Raw genomic sequence first — 13,497 nt, forward strand, 5'->3', positions numbered from 1 at the left:
TTGAAGCCTTACACGGTATCGAGGCTGTGCGCGTCCACGGAGGCCCCCTGGGCAAAACGTTCCGGGAGCCGTAATGCCCTGTGGGCACCTCCGGTCCCGGGAAGCAGCTCCACCCCTCTATTAGGGTGAGTTCGCTTTTCCCCGCTTTTGAGACGAGATAATGGCACACTCGGCGGCCTCCACCCGCCCAGGTCCTTATCGGCGGCCCCAGGCGCTGCCTGAGCGCCCCTCGGTGTCACGGGCCCCCGCAGGCGCTAGAGCTCCCGCGCCCCGATGTGGACGCCGGTGCGGCGCAGGGCAGCTTGGTGGGCGACACTGCGCGGCGCCGGCCCGCGGAGCCCCGAGGCGGGGGGTGGGGCGGCGCGTGCGCACACGGGCGCGGCGGGAAGTTGGAACTCGGCGGGCAGGGCAACTGGGCTCCGCTACAGCCCCGGCATGGACGCGGCGGCCGGCCTGGCGCAGCGGCTTCGGGCAGCGTTGCGGGAAGAGGAGCCGCGGTGAGGGCGGGGACCGGGCCGGGGGCGGGGCGGGGCGGGGGTCGTGGTCCACTCTGACCTTCCAGTCCGTAGGGCGGTGGAGGAACTGCTGAGCCGCGGCGCCGACCCCGACCCGCTGCTGGCGGATGGCGCGGCAGCCACGCACCTGGCGACGGGAGCCCGGCACTCGCGCGGTCTGCGCTGTCTCGAAGCCCCGCTGCGCCGAGGCGGGGACGCCAACTCTCGGTGAGGCGAGGCCTGGCCCCGGGGCGGGGTGAGCCGCGCAGGGGAGGGGTCTCCCGAGTCCGAGGGCGAGAACTGGGAGTCTGGGAGAGAGCATCCCACAGCCCAGGGGCGGAGACTCGGTGCCCAAAGGTGGGGCTTGGGGATCTCGGGGCGGTTCCTGAGGATCCAAGGGCGGGAGCTAGGGTCCCAGACGGAGGGTGGATGTGAGGTTGCGCCGGGGCCAAGTAGGGATCAAAGGTTCGGATCTGGCGGTGGGAGCTCTAGGCTCAGAGAGAAGAGGCTTGAGTCTGGCCGAGGGCGCAGTGTCTAGGATCCAAGGATGGTGTCTCAGGCTGGGGGGTGGCGATAGGAGCCCGAGAGCCAAGGTTCCGGGGTGCGGAGGCAGAGATCACATTCCCTCTTCCGCTGAGCCCTCCTCCGCTCCTGCCCCAGTTCGGTCGAGGCCCTGACGCCGCCGCACGTGGCTGCCGCCTGGGGCTGTCGCCGTGGCCTGGAGCTACTGCTGGGCCACAGAGCGGACCCCGCACTGCGAGACCAGGTGAGAGCCCAGCGCCTGTGGCAGGGCGAACCCGGAGGGAGGGAGGGAGGGAAGAAGGGAGGGAAGAGGGCCTCGGGTGCCCCCTGCTGACCGCGCCGCCGCAGGACGGACTGCGGCCGCTGGACCTGGCAGAGCACCAGGGGCCCCAGGATTGCGCGCGCGTCCTTCGGGAGTTCCAGACTCGGACCAAGACCTCGACCCGGACCCGGGCAGAGAGCCAGGAGCCTGAGCCTGAGCCCGAGGCTGACGGTGAGTGGGGCCTGCGCGTCCTCGGGGGCCTAACCTCTGATCTAGATTTGCGCCTCCCTCTGATGTCCCCTCTCTGGCTCTGGCTCACGGGTACTGTCTGCGGAAAGCTGTCTACCTCCGACTCTTTCCCGGCCTCTTTCTGTCTGATCCAGCCCCCATCTCTGTCTCTGGCTCTCTTCACCCCTCCTCTCTCACCCTCATTCTCATCCCTTACTGCAGGCCCAGACCCCTGGAGAAAGGGGCTGGACACCAGCCCCTCTGGACCTCCCAATGTGACCCTGGGCTCCACAGCACTGGGCAGACGTGATGGCAGGGACATGGGCCTGGAGGCCAGCCCCAGATCCCCCAGCCTCCTTGCCCACCCTGAGATTGCTGACAAGGATAGCGGCTTGGAGTCCCCTCCAGGACTATGGGACTACCGCTCAGATACCTCCTTTGTCACTGCGATCGAAGCTTCTGGAACTGAAGATCCAGCCCCGCATACCTCCTCCTGGGCTGGGCCATTACCCCAGACCAAGCAGGGACTCCTGCCTGGTATTCGACCTTCCCAGAGGATGCCAAGGTCTCCAGGTACCCCACAGCTGGTGCATCGAGCTGCCAGGGCAGACAGGGAGGCAGAACTAAATACCCGTCTGCAGGCCCTGACTCTGACCTCTCCAGATGCCTCCCCCTCCGCCATATCCCTCCCTGGTGGGAGCCCTGCCCCAAGTCCCCCTCGGGAACCACCGCCTGGACTCCCCGACTCCCCCTTCCTAAAAGACGAAGAGGTGTCCCTCGACAGTGATGTGGCTGCCCTCTGGCTGACGGAGGACGAGGAGAGCTCCACAGGTGGCAGGGACCCTGTCCCCTCTTGCTGGTGCCCTCCGGTCCCTGCCATGTCTGACCTGGATTTGCTGCGAGGGCTCCGAGTGCTTGGCGAGAGTCCCGGCCCCATCACACCCTTCCCTCGGCCATACCACCTCCGACGGCTGGAAGAAGCCCATGCTGCTCCTGGTTAGTCTGTAAGGGGCATCCAGAGTCCAAGGAGCCTCCAGGAATTCCTGGAGACCCCTGTCTCTCAGTCCTGCCTATTTTATTCTTTGTCTCTGGGAACAGCCCCTTCTTCTGTCTGCCTTGACTCAGTCCTTCCCCCCCCCCCCCCCCCGGGACTCAGACTTTTCAGGGCACAGCCCAGAGCTCGCCGAAGCCCTGCGGACAGGCTGTATCCCAGATGCCCAGGCAGATGAGGATGTGCTTGCCCAGCAGTTTGAGCGGCCAGATCCCAAGAGAAGGTGGCGGGAGGGGGTCGTGAAATCCAGTTTCACGTATCTACTGTTGGACCCCAGGTACTTGGGGCAGGGATGACTCAGAGGTGGGAGCTGGAAAATCCTGGGATTGGTTCTTATTTGCTTTGTATCTTTATAAGGGGGGACTGGCCGTGTCTGGGCGTCAGCTTCTTTAAAAGGTTGGTTAGACCAAGTTCAAGCTGCTGAGTGTCCCTAGGGAGCATCTACCACTCTCTGCCTTAGAAAATGGGGCTCACTGGACATGGATTCGGGTTGCTCTGTGAACTGAGAAACTGTCTCCGGGGCAACTGTCATCACTTCTTCCTCTCTGAGCTACTCCCCTCATCCAGGAAGACTCAGGACCTGCCAGCTCGAGCCTTCTCACTGACCCCCGCTGAACGCCTTCGGATCTTTGTCCATGCCATCTTCTATGTGGGGAAAGGGACACGGGCCCGGCCGGATGTCCACCTCTGGGAGGCCCTCAGGCTCCGTCGGCAGCCAGGAAAGCAGGTGGGGCTAAGGATCAGGGTCATGGCAGGGGCAACTTGGCCATGGGGAGGTGAAGGGAGGAGGGGATTGGAGGGCAGACCCCTGACCCCACCCTGGTCCCCTAGGCCTGCCCCAAAGTGCACCAGATCTTGGACATTTGGGCCAGTGGTCGTGGCGTGGTCTCCCTGCATTGCTTCCAACACGTGGTTGCTGTGGAGGCTTATACTCGAGAGGCGTGTCTTGTGGATGCTCTAGGTAGGTGCCTGGCTTGTGGGGTGGGGGTGGGGTCACATGAAGGACCCTTGATCTACTGATTACCTCACCCCTTTCCTCTCAGAGTTGTTCATTCATTCATGCAATGAGCAATTATTGAGCACCAACTATGTACCTGCAAGCGTATATATTTTGCTCTATTGGTTTGTCCCTGCTTAAGAGCAATATGCAGTGGGTTCCCTGTCACATCTGCCAAGGGTTTCCAAGGATGCCCGACCCCTCATCTCTCCAGGGATCCAGACGCTGACCAACCAGAAACAAGGACACTGCTATGGAGTCGTGGCGGGCTGGCCAGCCACCCGGCGCCGCCGCTTGGGGGTGCATCTGCTGCACCGCACCCTCCTTGTCTTCTTGGCTGAGGGTGAGCGAGAGCTGCGGCCCCAGGACATCCAGGCGCGTGGCTGAGTACTGGGGAGCTGCCATCCAGCCTAGGTAGAGACCAGGGTGTTTGAATGTTGCAGCTGCCCCATGCTGACGCCAGCCACCCATCTCCAGAAGGCTGCCAGGGGTGAGGGGGCGGCGGGCAGGAGGGTGTATCTTCCCCTCAAGCTGAGGGAAGACTTCGTTACAGATGGAGCTTCTGGAGCTTCCCGTCATGGGAGAGCAAGTAGGGAACCAGAGGATCTTTGGAACATTCCAGTGCTTCAGAATATGCTAGTGCTTTGGCAGTTTGGTCCTGTCTGTGTAATCCGCTTTTATCTCCCAGACACAGGGGCTCACGTGTAGGATGGGCTGGGGGAAGCGGCCAAACTCAAGGGCCGGATTTCTCTGCTTCCCAGCTGTGGGACCTCGGACCAAGAACTTGTCTTCCTGAGGCTCGGTTTCCTTAGTTGTACAGTGGGGACAGTGACAAGTCCTACCTCAGGGGGTCATGGTGGAGACGGGAGTAAACAAAGGCAGGAAATACAGTGTGTGGCTCAGAGGAGCCCAGCAGGTGGAAAATCTCTTGGGGAAAGGAGGCGCCGTGATGCTGTCCAGGGGCCGACTGTGTGTGGTGACGTGGGCAGAGCCCGGGAGGTCGACCGGGGTCTGGGTGAGCGACCAGCCCTCCTCAGGGTAGCTGTGCAACTCGGGTCTCCATTGCTTCTCTGAGGCTGTTTCTTCCGCTAGAAGATGCAATAAATAACCGCCATTCCTTGGTGATGCTATGCGATTTCAGACTTCACACGTGTTAAGAGCTTTAGTAAATGCCAAGCTGCCATCCTGGTGAGGTGTTGACGGGATCATTTTATTTTCTGGGAGTTGCTTCTTCAAAGCATTTAGTGTATTTAGAGATTTGGGAGGATCCGCCGCCTCATTGGGTTGGCCATCTGCCCATCATCGCGGCTCAGCGAACCACGTCCTGCAGGGGGCGGGATGTAACCCCGGCCCGTCCCACCTGCCTCAATTCCTGCAGGCTGAGCCCCTGGCTACTCTTGGAGAATGGCTAGTATGGTAATTAGGGGCCAGGCCTCTGGAGTGGGTCTGGGCTCTACCATTTTATTTATTTATTTATTTTTAAAGATTTTATTTATTTAGAGAGAGACAGCATGCGTTAGCTGGGGGAGGGACAGAGGGAGAGAATCTCAAGCGGACTCTGCCTTGAGCGGGAGCCCCCCCATGGGGCCTGATCCCACCTCCCTGAGATCATGACCTGAGCCGAAATGAAGAGTCTGACGCTTAACCGACAGATCCACCCAGGCGCCCCTGGGTTCTACCATTTTGACCAAACTCAGGAAACTTCTCTGAGCTTCCCTTTCCTCATATATAAGACCAGGAGGCCTCCCAGACACCAAGTCTCTTGATAAAGTGATAGCAATTAAAAGTGTGCCACATGCCCAGGAATTCACAAAGAAGTCACTGGGAAAGAATCCAGAGACACGCCCCCCCCCCCAACCTCAAAAAAAGACTCAAAAGAGATGAGATTTGTCTAACAGGATTTCCCAATGTGGGCCCTACTGACATTTGAGGCCGAATTATTCTTTGCGGTAGGGGCAGTCCTGTCCAGTGGGCTCCACCCACTTCCTCCCACCCCCAGTTGCCGCAATTAAAAATGTCTCCAGAATTTGCTAATGGAGGGTGCCTGGGTGGCTCAATCGGCGAAGCGTCTACCTTTGGCTAGGGTCATGATCTCAGGGTCCTGGGATCAAGTCCTGCGTCAGGCTCCCTGCTCAGCGGGGAGCCTGCTTCTCCCTCTCCCTCTGCCCCCCCACTCATGTGGGTGTGCGCTCAAATAAATAAATTTTTTTTTTTTTAAATTTACTAGTGGAAAACAGTGCCCCCATGAGAACTCTGGTCTAAACTAAACGTGGGCTTACAAACCACTGGGGAAAGGACCAAAGATGCAGTAACTAAAGGGACAGTGCTCTCCCCTCACCGTTCACACAAGCCAGAGGTGTACCTTGAGATACATACATTAAAAAATTTAGAGGAGTAAGAGCATGGCCTTAGGTCAGGAGATCCTTCTGCCAGACAAGAAAGGCAGATTCGTCTGCTTCAAAAACAAACAAAAACTATCTTCATGGCAAAAGTGACCTTAAACCAGGTTGAAAGATACAATGGGATAGTAAGAGGTACCAACTCACTGAATGGCATGGGATAAAAGGGATTCAATGAACCGACAGCATCAGGCACTTGGCACAGGGCTTTGTATACAGGCGGCACTCAATTATGGCAGCTCCGACCCATGCAACATTTACTGATCCTCCCCTTAACCCCTGTATGAACCTCAGTTGGACGGCTTCCTGCCTTCCAGGGACCCGGAGCTCACCATCTGCCTCTGCTCTGGGAATACTGCCCAAGCAGCCCCTGCATTCTGAGGGAGGGAGGGAGAACTCGGCAAGCAAGCCTGGAAGGCCAACGCCCTCACTTCTCCGCAAGTCAGCCCTGAGGGGTTGGCGCCCGCATCAGCCCAGTCTGCACACTGGGAAACTGAGGCTCAGGACGACCCTGCCCTGCCGTCACCCAGCACAGGTCCGGAGACTCAGATTGTCACTTCTTTTTATTGAGTTACAAGTTGAGATGTGCAGGTTCGGTGGCGCCAGCCCCCCTCCCCCCCCCCCCCCCCCACTTGGGCAACAGTAGCTCCCAGCGCCAAGAAATGGGTGGGGAAGGTCTCGGGCAATGAGGCGGGGCCCCCGGAGGGTCCCAGGATCAAGCACGGCTGACACGGAAGACAGAGAGCGGGGTGGGGGGCCTGCCTCGGCCGTGGCGTTGAGGGGCAGGGGCTTCTGTACAAGGTCATCCTCCACGGGGGTTCCGGCTCCGGCCCCAAAACACCGATGGGTCCGGCAGGATGGAAGCGGAGAGCGGTGTATCCACTTGGCTCCGGAGAATGCCAGGCCCTACCCAGGCGGCCTGGGGGCGTCTCCCTGACCTGACTCCGCCCACCAGAGCGAACGGCCCGCCCAGGTGGTCCGCGCTGCGGACGAGGGGCGGCTCCTGGCTTCCTCCTGCTGTTCCTCGGCTTACCAAGCGATGCCCGGCCGGCCCAGCGGCTACTTCTTCTCTTCTGGGGGCGCGGGCAGGGGCTCGGGCAGGGCCTTGGGCGAGGGCTCGGGCTCCCAGAGCAGGAATTCGTGGAGCAGCGTGTTGACCGTCTCCGGACACTCCAGCATCACCATGTGGCTGCCTTCATCAATGAGCTTCAGGAAAGCCAGCAGCAGGATCTGCGGGGGGGGGGGGGGGGGGGGAACAGGCTCAGCGTGGCAAAGGCAGGCTGCCCTGGGACACCCAAGCCCATCCACACCAGGCCTGCAGCCTTAGGAAGTCCCTCCTGTGGTCTACCCTTCATCCCTCTACTTCCACCCAAGGGGGCGCTGGAGGATAGCCTGTTGCCCCAATGGAGCTCAACTCAATATTCATTCAACATTTATGACGTGGCAACAATACGTCCAGAGCAGGATTTCTCAACCCCAGCACTACTGACATATAGGGCAGGATTATTCTCTATGGTGGGGGCTGTCCCGTGTACTGCAGGATGTTGAGCAGCATCCCTGGCCTTGACCCACCAGATGCCAGTAGCAGTGACCCACGCCCCTCACCCCAACTTATTATGTCTCCAGACATTGCCAAATATCCCTAGGGATCAAATTCACAGCTGGGTGAGAATCACGGAGATAGAAAGACAAGGTCTCTCATGCCAAGACAAGGTCTCTCATGCCAGGCTTCCCAACCTTGGCATTACTGACACCTGGGGTGGGAATATTCTTTGCCAAAGAATCATTCTGTTCATTACAGGATGCTGAGCAGCATCCCTGCCTCCACCCACCAGATATCAGAAGCCCCTCCTCCCCATACATGACAACCAAAAAAGTCTGCAGACATTTCCAATGTCCCCCGGGGCTCAGAATCTTTGCTGGTTAAGAACTACTGGTCCTGAGCTATTCCGAGTGCTGAGGATCCCAAGACCCTTTCTCGGTAGTGTCTGATCTAAAGATCCTCTGGCCCACCCTCTCCCAGAATTACGTATTGCATCCCTGGTCATTATACAAATCCCAGCTCTGCAGAGCACCTTTTATGTGCAGTGGGGAAAGCACCCAATCCTGACACCTGTCCAGGGCAGCCCCACGTTCTGGACTGCACTCTCAATCTAAGCTCTCCCTTCCCTGGGAGCACAAGGCAGAATCCCCCTGGAGCACGTGAGCAGGGAATGGGGGGGGGGCTCAGGTGCCAAGGCCCTACCTCGGCCATGCGCTGGTCTTCCTCCACCGGCACAAACTTGTCGTGCATGCCATGAACGAGCAGGACGGGCACAGTGAGCTCAGCATGGTAGACCTCGTCACCTTCAGGCCAGTACTGGCCACTCATCATGGCTCGCAGGACGAAGGATGACACGTTGAATGCATTGCCCTCCTTCAGTAGCTGCTTCTCTTTGGCTCCTTGGCGGGCGAAGCCAGCCCTGGTGGTGGGGACGCACTCCTGGAGGCCTCGTGCCAGCCCGGCTCCCAGGGGCGCCTCCAATGCCCGTCCCAGCAGCAACACGGCCTCCCCTCCCACCCAACTCAGAGATGCCCAGGGTCCGCCAGGGCTGGGGTGACTCACTTGAGAAAGCTCCAAGCCAGGCAGGGTGACAAGCAGTGCAGGACGCACGTGGGCATGTTGAAGATGGAACAGAAGCTGGGTTCCAGTGCTGTGGGGCCCCCGCCGTTGATCATGATCACCTTGTGCACCAGGTCTGGGTACTCATGTGCCAGGAACGTGCAGAAGGAGACACTGCCAGTGGGTAGGTGGGTGGCGGGGAGGGTGGAAGGGGGGTGGTCAGCAGGATCCAGGCAGTGAGGGAGTTAATGCCCTCCCCTCACCCAGAGACAGGTCCTTGAAGGCCAACATTCTGGGGCCCACGGGCACTGGATGGGAGTGAGGGATGGGGGGGCATCTTGAGGGCCCCCAAACTAGAGGACTATGTGTGTGTTAACAGTGATTTTTCCCCCTTCTTTTTGGAGAGAAGATCCAAATCCAGAGCTTTCATCAGATCCTCAAAGCCGCCATGACCCCCAAATGGGTAAGAATTACTTATTGCCAAGTGTTAAGAAAGCAATCCAGTTAGACTGCTACTCTTTGGTTTCCCAGAGAAGGTCCCTGTTTCCTGTGCATCCTTTGCCTGTAAGGATCCTCTTTCTTCAGCCTCTGGGCATGGCACATCAGCCTGCCTTATGCAGGGTGGCAAGGTGCAGCCTGAAGAGCCCCCACAGTCCAGCTCCTCATTCTCTCTAAAGCCGGGTTCGTTTGGCAAACGATGGCCTGTGGGCTAGCCATTTGTTTTTGTAAACTGAGTTTACCGTTTTGTAAATGTGTAAGTTATTTAGTAAATAAAGTTTTATTGGAATACAGCCACGCCCATTTGTTTACAATTATGGGGGCTTTTTTGCTATGACAGTAGAGTTGTAAAGCTCCAGCAGAGACGACCATATGTCCTAGAAACGTAAGATATTTACTATCTGGCCCATTAAGAAAAAATTTGCCAACCCTAGCTGTAAAGAGGAACAGGGTACAAGCAAGAGTCAGTTGGACTTAACTGTACCAGTGACTCTGTGTGTGCCTTTGGGCAGATGGCCTGACCTCTCTGAACTTCCGTCTCCACATCTGTGGAATAGTAACCGGGCTGTCCTCATAGCATTGCTATGAGGTCACAGGAACTACCACAGATGGGTGCTCATTTAATTGAAGGAAACATTTAGCATAAGCATCCCCTTTTGGGGGTGTTATATAAACAAATAGGAGCCATGTTACTTCCCAGCCTGGCTTCCTTTCTTTCTGAAACATATGTAACGTTTCTTTCTCTTGTCTAATTGCATGGGCCACACCACTAAAACAGTGGTTCTCAAACTAGGCTGGTCAGATCCTGCCTTTCCTCCTGGGTAAAAGAGAGTGGTACCACTTGGCAGTGATCAGGCACCCAGGCCCAGTCTTCAATGCAGTGGGCACTCACCTAAATGCTAGACGGTATTATGTATCACCCCTTTAAGTGGGAGTGAATTACAGCAACCCGGGCCCTTGTAAAAAGACTTTATAGGATTCTAATCAGCTCTTCCTTGGAGGCCTTGGGATCTCCAGAGCAACTGATTTTTGAACTTAAAGACTCTGGTTCTCAGCCAGGGATGATTCAGACTGCCAGGGAACCTGTGGCGATATTTGAAGACACTTTTTTTTTTTTTTAAGACAATCTTTTGATTGTCATGACCATCACTAGGCCACTGTGCCAGGGGCAACCAGTGGGTAGAGGCTAGGGATGCTGCTAAACATCCTACAGTGCACATGAAAGCTCCTCAAAGAGAGGAATGATCTAATCCAAAACGTCAGCAGTGCTGGGACTGAGAAACACTGCTTTAAAAGAACATGAGGGGCGCCAGGGTGGCTCAGTCATCAAGTGTCTGCCTTTGGCTCGGGTCATGATCCCAGGGTCCTGGGATCGAGCTGCGCATCGGGCTCCCTGCTCAGCAGGAAGCCTGCTTCTCCCTCTCCCACTCCCCCTGCTTGTGTTCCCTCTCTGTGTGTCTGTCTCTGTCAAAAAATAAATAAAATCTTTAAAAAAATAAATAAATAAAAGAATACATAATGATAGCAGCGGTGGCGGGAATCCCTATCTTGTTACAGACGTTAATGAGAGTTTTCAAGGAGAGAAGTCAGCGTTTGGCGATTGGGTGTCCAGTCCCTGCTACCCCCATCTCTCACCCCTATCCCCACCCCAGCATTGGCTCACCCGTAGGAATGCCCAATGAGCACGTTTCGCTTCTTGGCATAACGCTTGAAGATGGCACGCATGTCCTCTGCCAGCGCATAGAAGGTGTAGGCTGCGGCCACCTGGGGTGCCGAGCTGGCCCCGTGACCGGCCAAATCGGGTGCCACCACCTCATAGCCCAGGCGCACAAAGAAGTCCAGCTGCTCCTTCCAGATGGCCAGGGAGCCGCCAACACCGTGGATGAAAAAGAGCACCACGTCGGCCTGGGCACCTTTGCAGCTTGTGATGCGCTTCTCACAGTCAATGTGGATGGTGCGCTTGGGGCGCCGGGCTCGCCGCCGGCGCCCGCCGCTGCCACTCCCAGCATTGCCTGAGCCTGAGCGGCCCTCGCTGCCCGCTGGGTCGGCCAGCTCTACCTCTAGGGCGGCCGGCGGCTCCCCGGAGCCATTCTGCCCATGCAGGAGGTCAGCTCGAGGTGCCCGGCCCAGGTTCTCCACCAGTAACCGCCCGTTGCGGTACACGGTAATTCGGCGCTGGCAGCGGACCAAGCCAGACTGGTCCCCCTGGGCAGTATCTGGCCGTGGTGGAGGTGGGTTGGGGGCTGGGGCAGGCCCAGCATGCTTCACCCGCAGCACACGGCCAGGCTTGACCTCCACAAAGGTGTAGCCATCACTGGACTCGACGCTCTCCAGCGGCCCCACTGCGTTGGGCGGTGCGCCTAGCAGGCAGCAGAAGATCCCGTCGGTCACCCCAGTCAGCATGGTGTGTCCTGCAAGAGGGGGCACAACCATCTCAGGGGCCATCTAAACGAGGAGCCCTCCACCCCCACAGCACCCACTCCCTGCACCTGCGTCAGGTGAGCTGAACTAGGAGGCCCCTTCTGGGCTCTAGTTTTTGGAGGGCCAGAGCTAGCCAAGCACCAAGATGTTTTGTCTGTCTGTCTGGTCAGTGCCCGCATGGTGGTCGGCTACCCTCCTGGCTAGCCTAGTCTATCCTAGAGAGAAGGACCTGGCTATGGCTGACCCCAAGAGGGGTCCATAGGAAAGGTGGTATAGTCCAGGGCTGCTTCTTGGGAGGAGGGGACATTGTGGCAAATGAGCCCTCCTTCCCCCCCACCCCCCCGCAGCTCAGGGTTATAACAGCTATGGCTTCCATAACCCATTCATTCATTCATCCATCCATTCATTCCTGCACACATTCTCATTTAACTTACTTTCACCAAATGGGCACATTCTGACTGCCTCAGAAGGCATCTAAAAAGGTGCAGATTCCAACGAGCCCCCATCCAGGCCTCTGAACCTGGCTCCTGAAAGGTGAGGCCCTGGGAGAGGGGGTTAGGGACTGAGCTCCAGAAGGCCTTGTCCAGCTCCGCAAGACCCAGACTGGGTCTATATCACAGACGGGCAAGCTGAAGCCCAGTCTGTACCCTCGTCAGTACCCTGACTTCTGGGGGTCTGACACACAATCCCCAAAGGTGGAGACGAGGATGGAGAAGGTAAAGCCCTCCCTGGGGGCCTCTGGTCCTCTATCCTGCTCCCTGGGCCACCCCCCCCGTGTCCATGGCAACCACAGGCAGTTACATAACTCAAGGGGGATACCCGTGCAGCGCACCCCCATTGTCTAGGGCCTGGAGATGGGACCAACCCCTCCCCCGTCCCCATCCTGGGCGCCGCGGGGATAAGACATGCTGAAGGCACGGCCTCCGATGGCCCGTACTTGCTGATAGAGGGGAAGCAGGTCGCGTCCCCCCACTCCAGTGGAATCCCAACCCCGGATTGCGGAGGGGGACGCAGATGCGCCACGCCAGGTCCCCTCCCCAGAGAGCCAGATCCCTGCCTCTCAGGTGCTAGTAAGCCCTGCGGCGGGGTCGAAGCCACTGGGGCTCCGCGGTTTCCTAAGAGCCCGAGCACTGGCTTTGTGCACACCCCCTTCCGAAGTGGAAGCCCCGGGGACCTCGATGTCCCCCTCCCAGAGCCCACTCCCCGCTCACCTCATCGAGGGCCCTGTAGCCCGGGGCAGGGCGGAGGGGTCCCGGGCGGAGAAGCCAGCGTCCGCCTGCGGCGCCGTTTTACATGGTGGCACGGGGTCGGCCCGGCGCGTCTACGCGGGCGGGCTCGGGCCCACGGCGGTCAGCGCGGGGGCATCCCGCGGCCGCCGAGAGAGCCGGCCCTTTAAGTCTCTCCCCGGGGGGAGGGGCCGTATGCCGACGGACGGCCGTCTAGACCAATCAGAGCTATGAAATGACCTGGCCTAGTTAGATTGCCAATCATAGGCGGTAGCTCCGGGATGAAGGCGGGCTCAGGAAGCAGCAGCCCCACCCCCTTCTGGGGCTTATCGAGGAGGAGGGAGGGATTGGGCCTGGCCCAGGGCCAAGAAGGGGTCCCAAACTGGGGTCTGCGGAGCTCCGGGGAGGTAGCAGCCGGAGCCCCTTACTACGAATAGGATCCCCTCGTCTAGCCCCTGCCTCCGAACAGCCTTGTATCCTCCAAATGGGACCCCCATGGTCCTCTCTCTGTGACCTTTCTGTTCTAGAGACTCCCAGATCTTTCCAATTCCGGGTAGGGAAACTGAGGCTCATAAAGGGCACAAAGTCACAAGGCAAGCTGGGGGACTGCGGGGCAGAGGTGGGACTTAAAACCACGGCTATGTGATATCAAGTCCTGGAAATTGTTATTCGTTAAACCTTTAAACGGACGACTTGAAGCTATGAATAATTAGGGAATTGGAGTTTCACAGACAGGCCAGTTTAACCGCCGGCCAATCTAACCGGTGACTCTGTGGTCCCAGCTAGAATCAGAGATC

General features: G+C 58.5%; 2 protein-coding genes across 3 annotated transcripts; one reads left to right on the top strand and one right to left on the bottom strand.

Moving 5' to 3' along the window:
- The first annotated feature begins 435 nt into the window (after window positions 1-435).
- ANKLE1 (ankyrin repeat and LEM domain containing 1) lies at window positions 436-3,941 on the top strand. The gene is made up of 9 exons (XM_032412266.1): window positions 436-497; window positions 570-722; window positions 1,155-1,260; window positions 1,365-1,513; window positions 1,763-2,502; window positions 2,663-2,834; window positions 3,125-3,284; window positions 3,389-3,518; window positions 3,769-3,941. The coding sequence occupies exons 1-9, from the start codon at window positions 436-438 to the stop codon at window positions 3,939-3,941; spliced, it is 1,845 nt and encodes a 614-aa protein (XP_032268157.1).
- Window positions 3,942-6,498: 2,557 nt separating this feature from the next.
- Window positions 6,499-12,888, bottom strand: ABHD8 (abhydrolase domain containing 8). 2 transcript variants are annotated; one of them, XM_032412357.1, is made up of 5 exons: window positions 12,686-12,888; window positions 10,717-11,464; window positions 8,559-8,729; window positions 8,199-8,415; window positions 6,499-7,183 (listed from the first exon to the last, which is right to left on the bottom strand). In XM_032412357.1, the coding sequence occupies exons 2-5, from the start codon at window positions 11,454-11,456 to the stop codon at window positions 7,013-7,015; spliced, it is 1,299 nt and encodes a 432-aa protein (XP_032268248.1). In that variant the 5' UTR covers window positions 11,457-11,464; window positions 12,686-12,888; the 3' UTR covers window positions 6,499-7,012. The 2 variants fall into 2 exon arrangements, with proteins under 2 accessions (XP_032268248.1, XP_032268247.1); XM_032412356.1 differs by lacking the exon at window positions 12,686-12,888 and adding an exon at window positions 11,909-12,223.
- Between the last annotated feature and the right edge of the window lie 609 nt (window positions 12,889-13,497).

This window comes from Phoca vitulina, unplaced genomic scaffold (genome assembly GCF_004348235.1).
Source record: "Phoca vitulina isolate PV1807 unplaced genomic scaffold, GSC_HSeal_1.0 scaffold13, whole genome shotgun sequence".
In the NCBI taxonomy this organism is placed as follows: domain Eukaryota; kingdom Metazoa; phylum Chordata; class Mammalia; order Carnivora; family Phocidae; genus Phoca; species Phoca vitulina.

Excerpts from the sequence above, each read along its gene's own strand:
- ABHD8 (XM_032412356.1), bottom strand. The coding sequence starts at position 11,948 with ATGCCTTCTGAGGCAGTCAGAATGTGCCCATTTGGTGAAA. Across the intron at positions 8,416-8,558 it reads CTGGCTTGGAGCTTTCTCAA|GGCTGGCTTCGCCCGCCAAG; the intron begins GTGAGTCACCCC and ends CCCCACCACCAG. Across the intron at positions 7,184-8,198 it reads AAGACCAGCGCATGGCCGAG|ATCCTGCTGCTGGCTTTCCT; the intron begins GTAGGGCCTTGG and ends CCCCCCCCGCAG.
- ANKLE1 (XM_032412266.1), top strand. The coding sequence starts at position 436 with ATGGACGCGGCGGCCGGCCTGGCGCAGCGGCTTCGGGCAGCGTTGCGG. Across the intron at positions 1,261-1,364 it reads ACCCCGCACTGCGAGACCAG|GACGGACTGCGGCCGCTGGA; the intron begins GTGAGAGCCCAG and ends GCGCCGCCGCAG. Across the intron at positions 2,835-3,124 it reads TATCTACTGTTGGACCCCAG|GAAGACTCAGGACCTGCCAG; the intron begins GTACTTGGGGCA and ends CCCCTCATCCAG.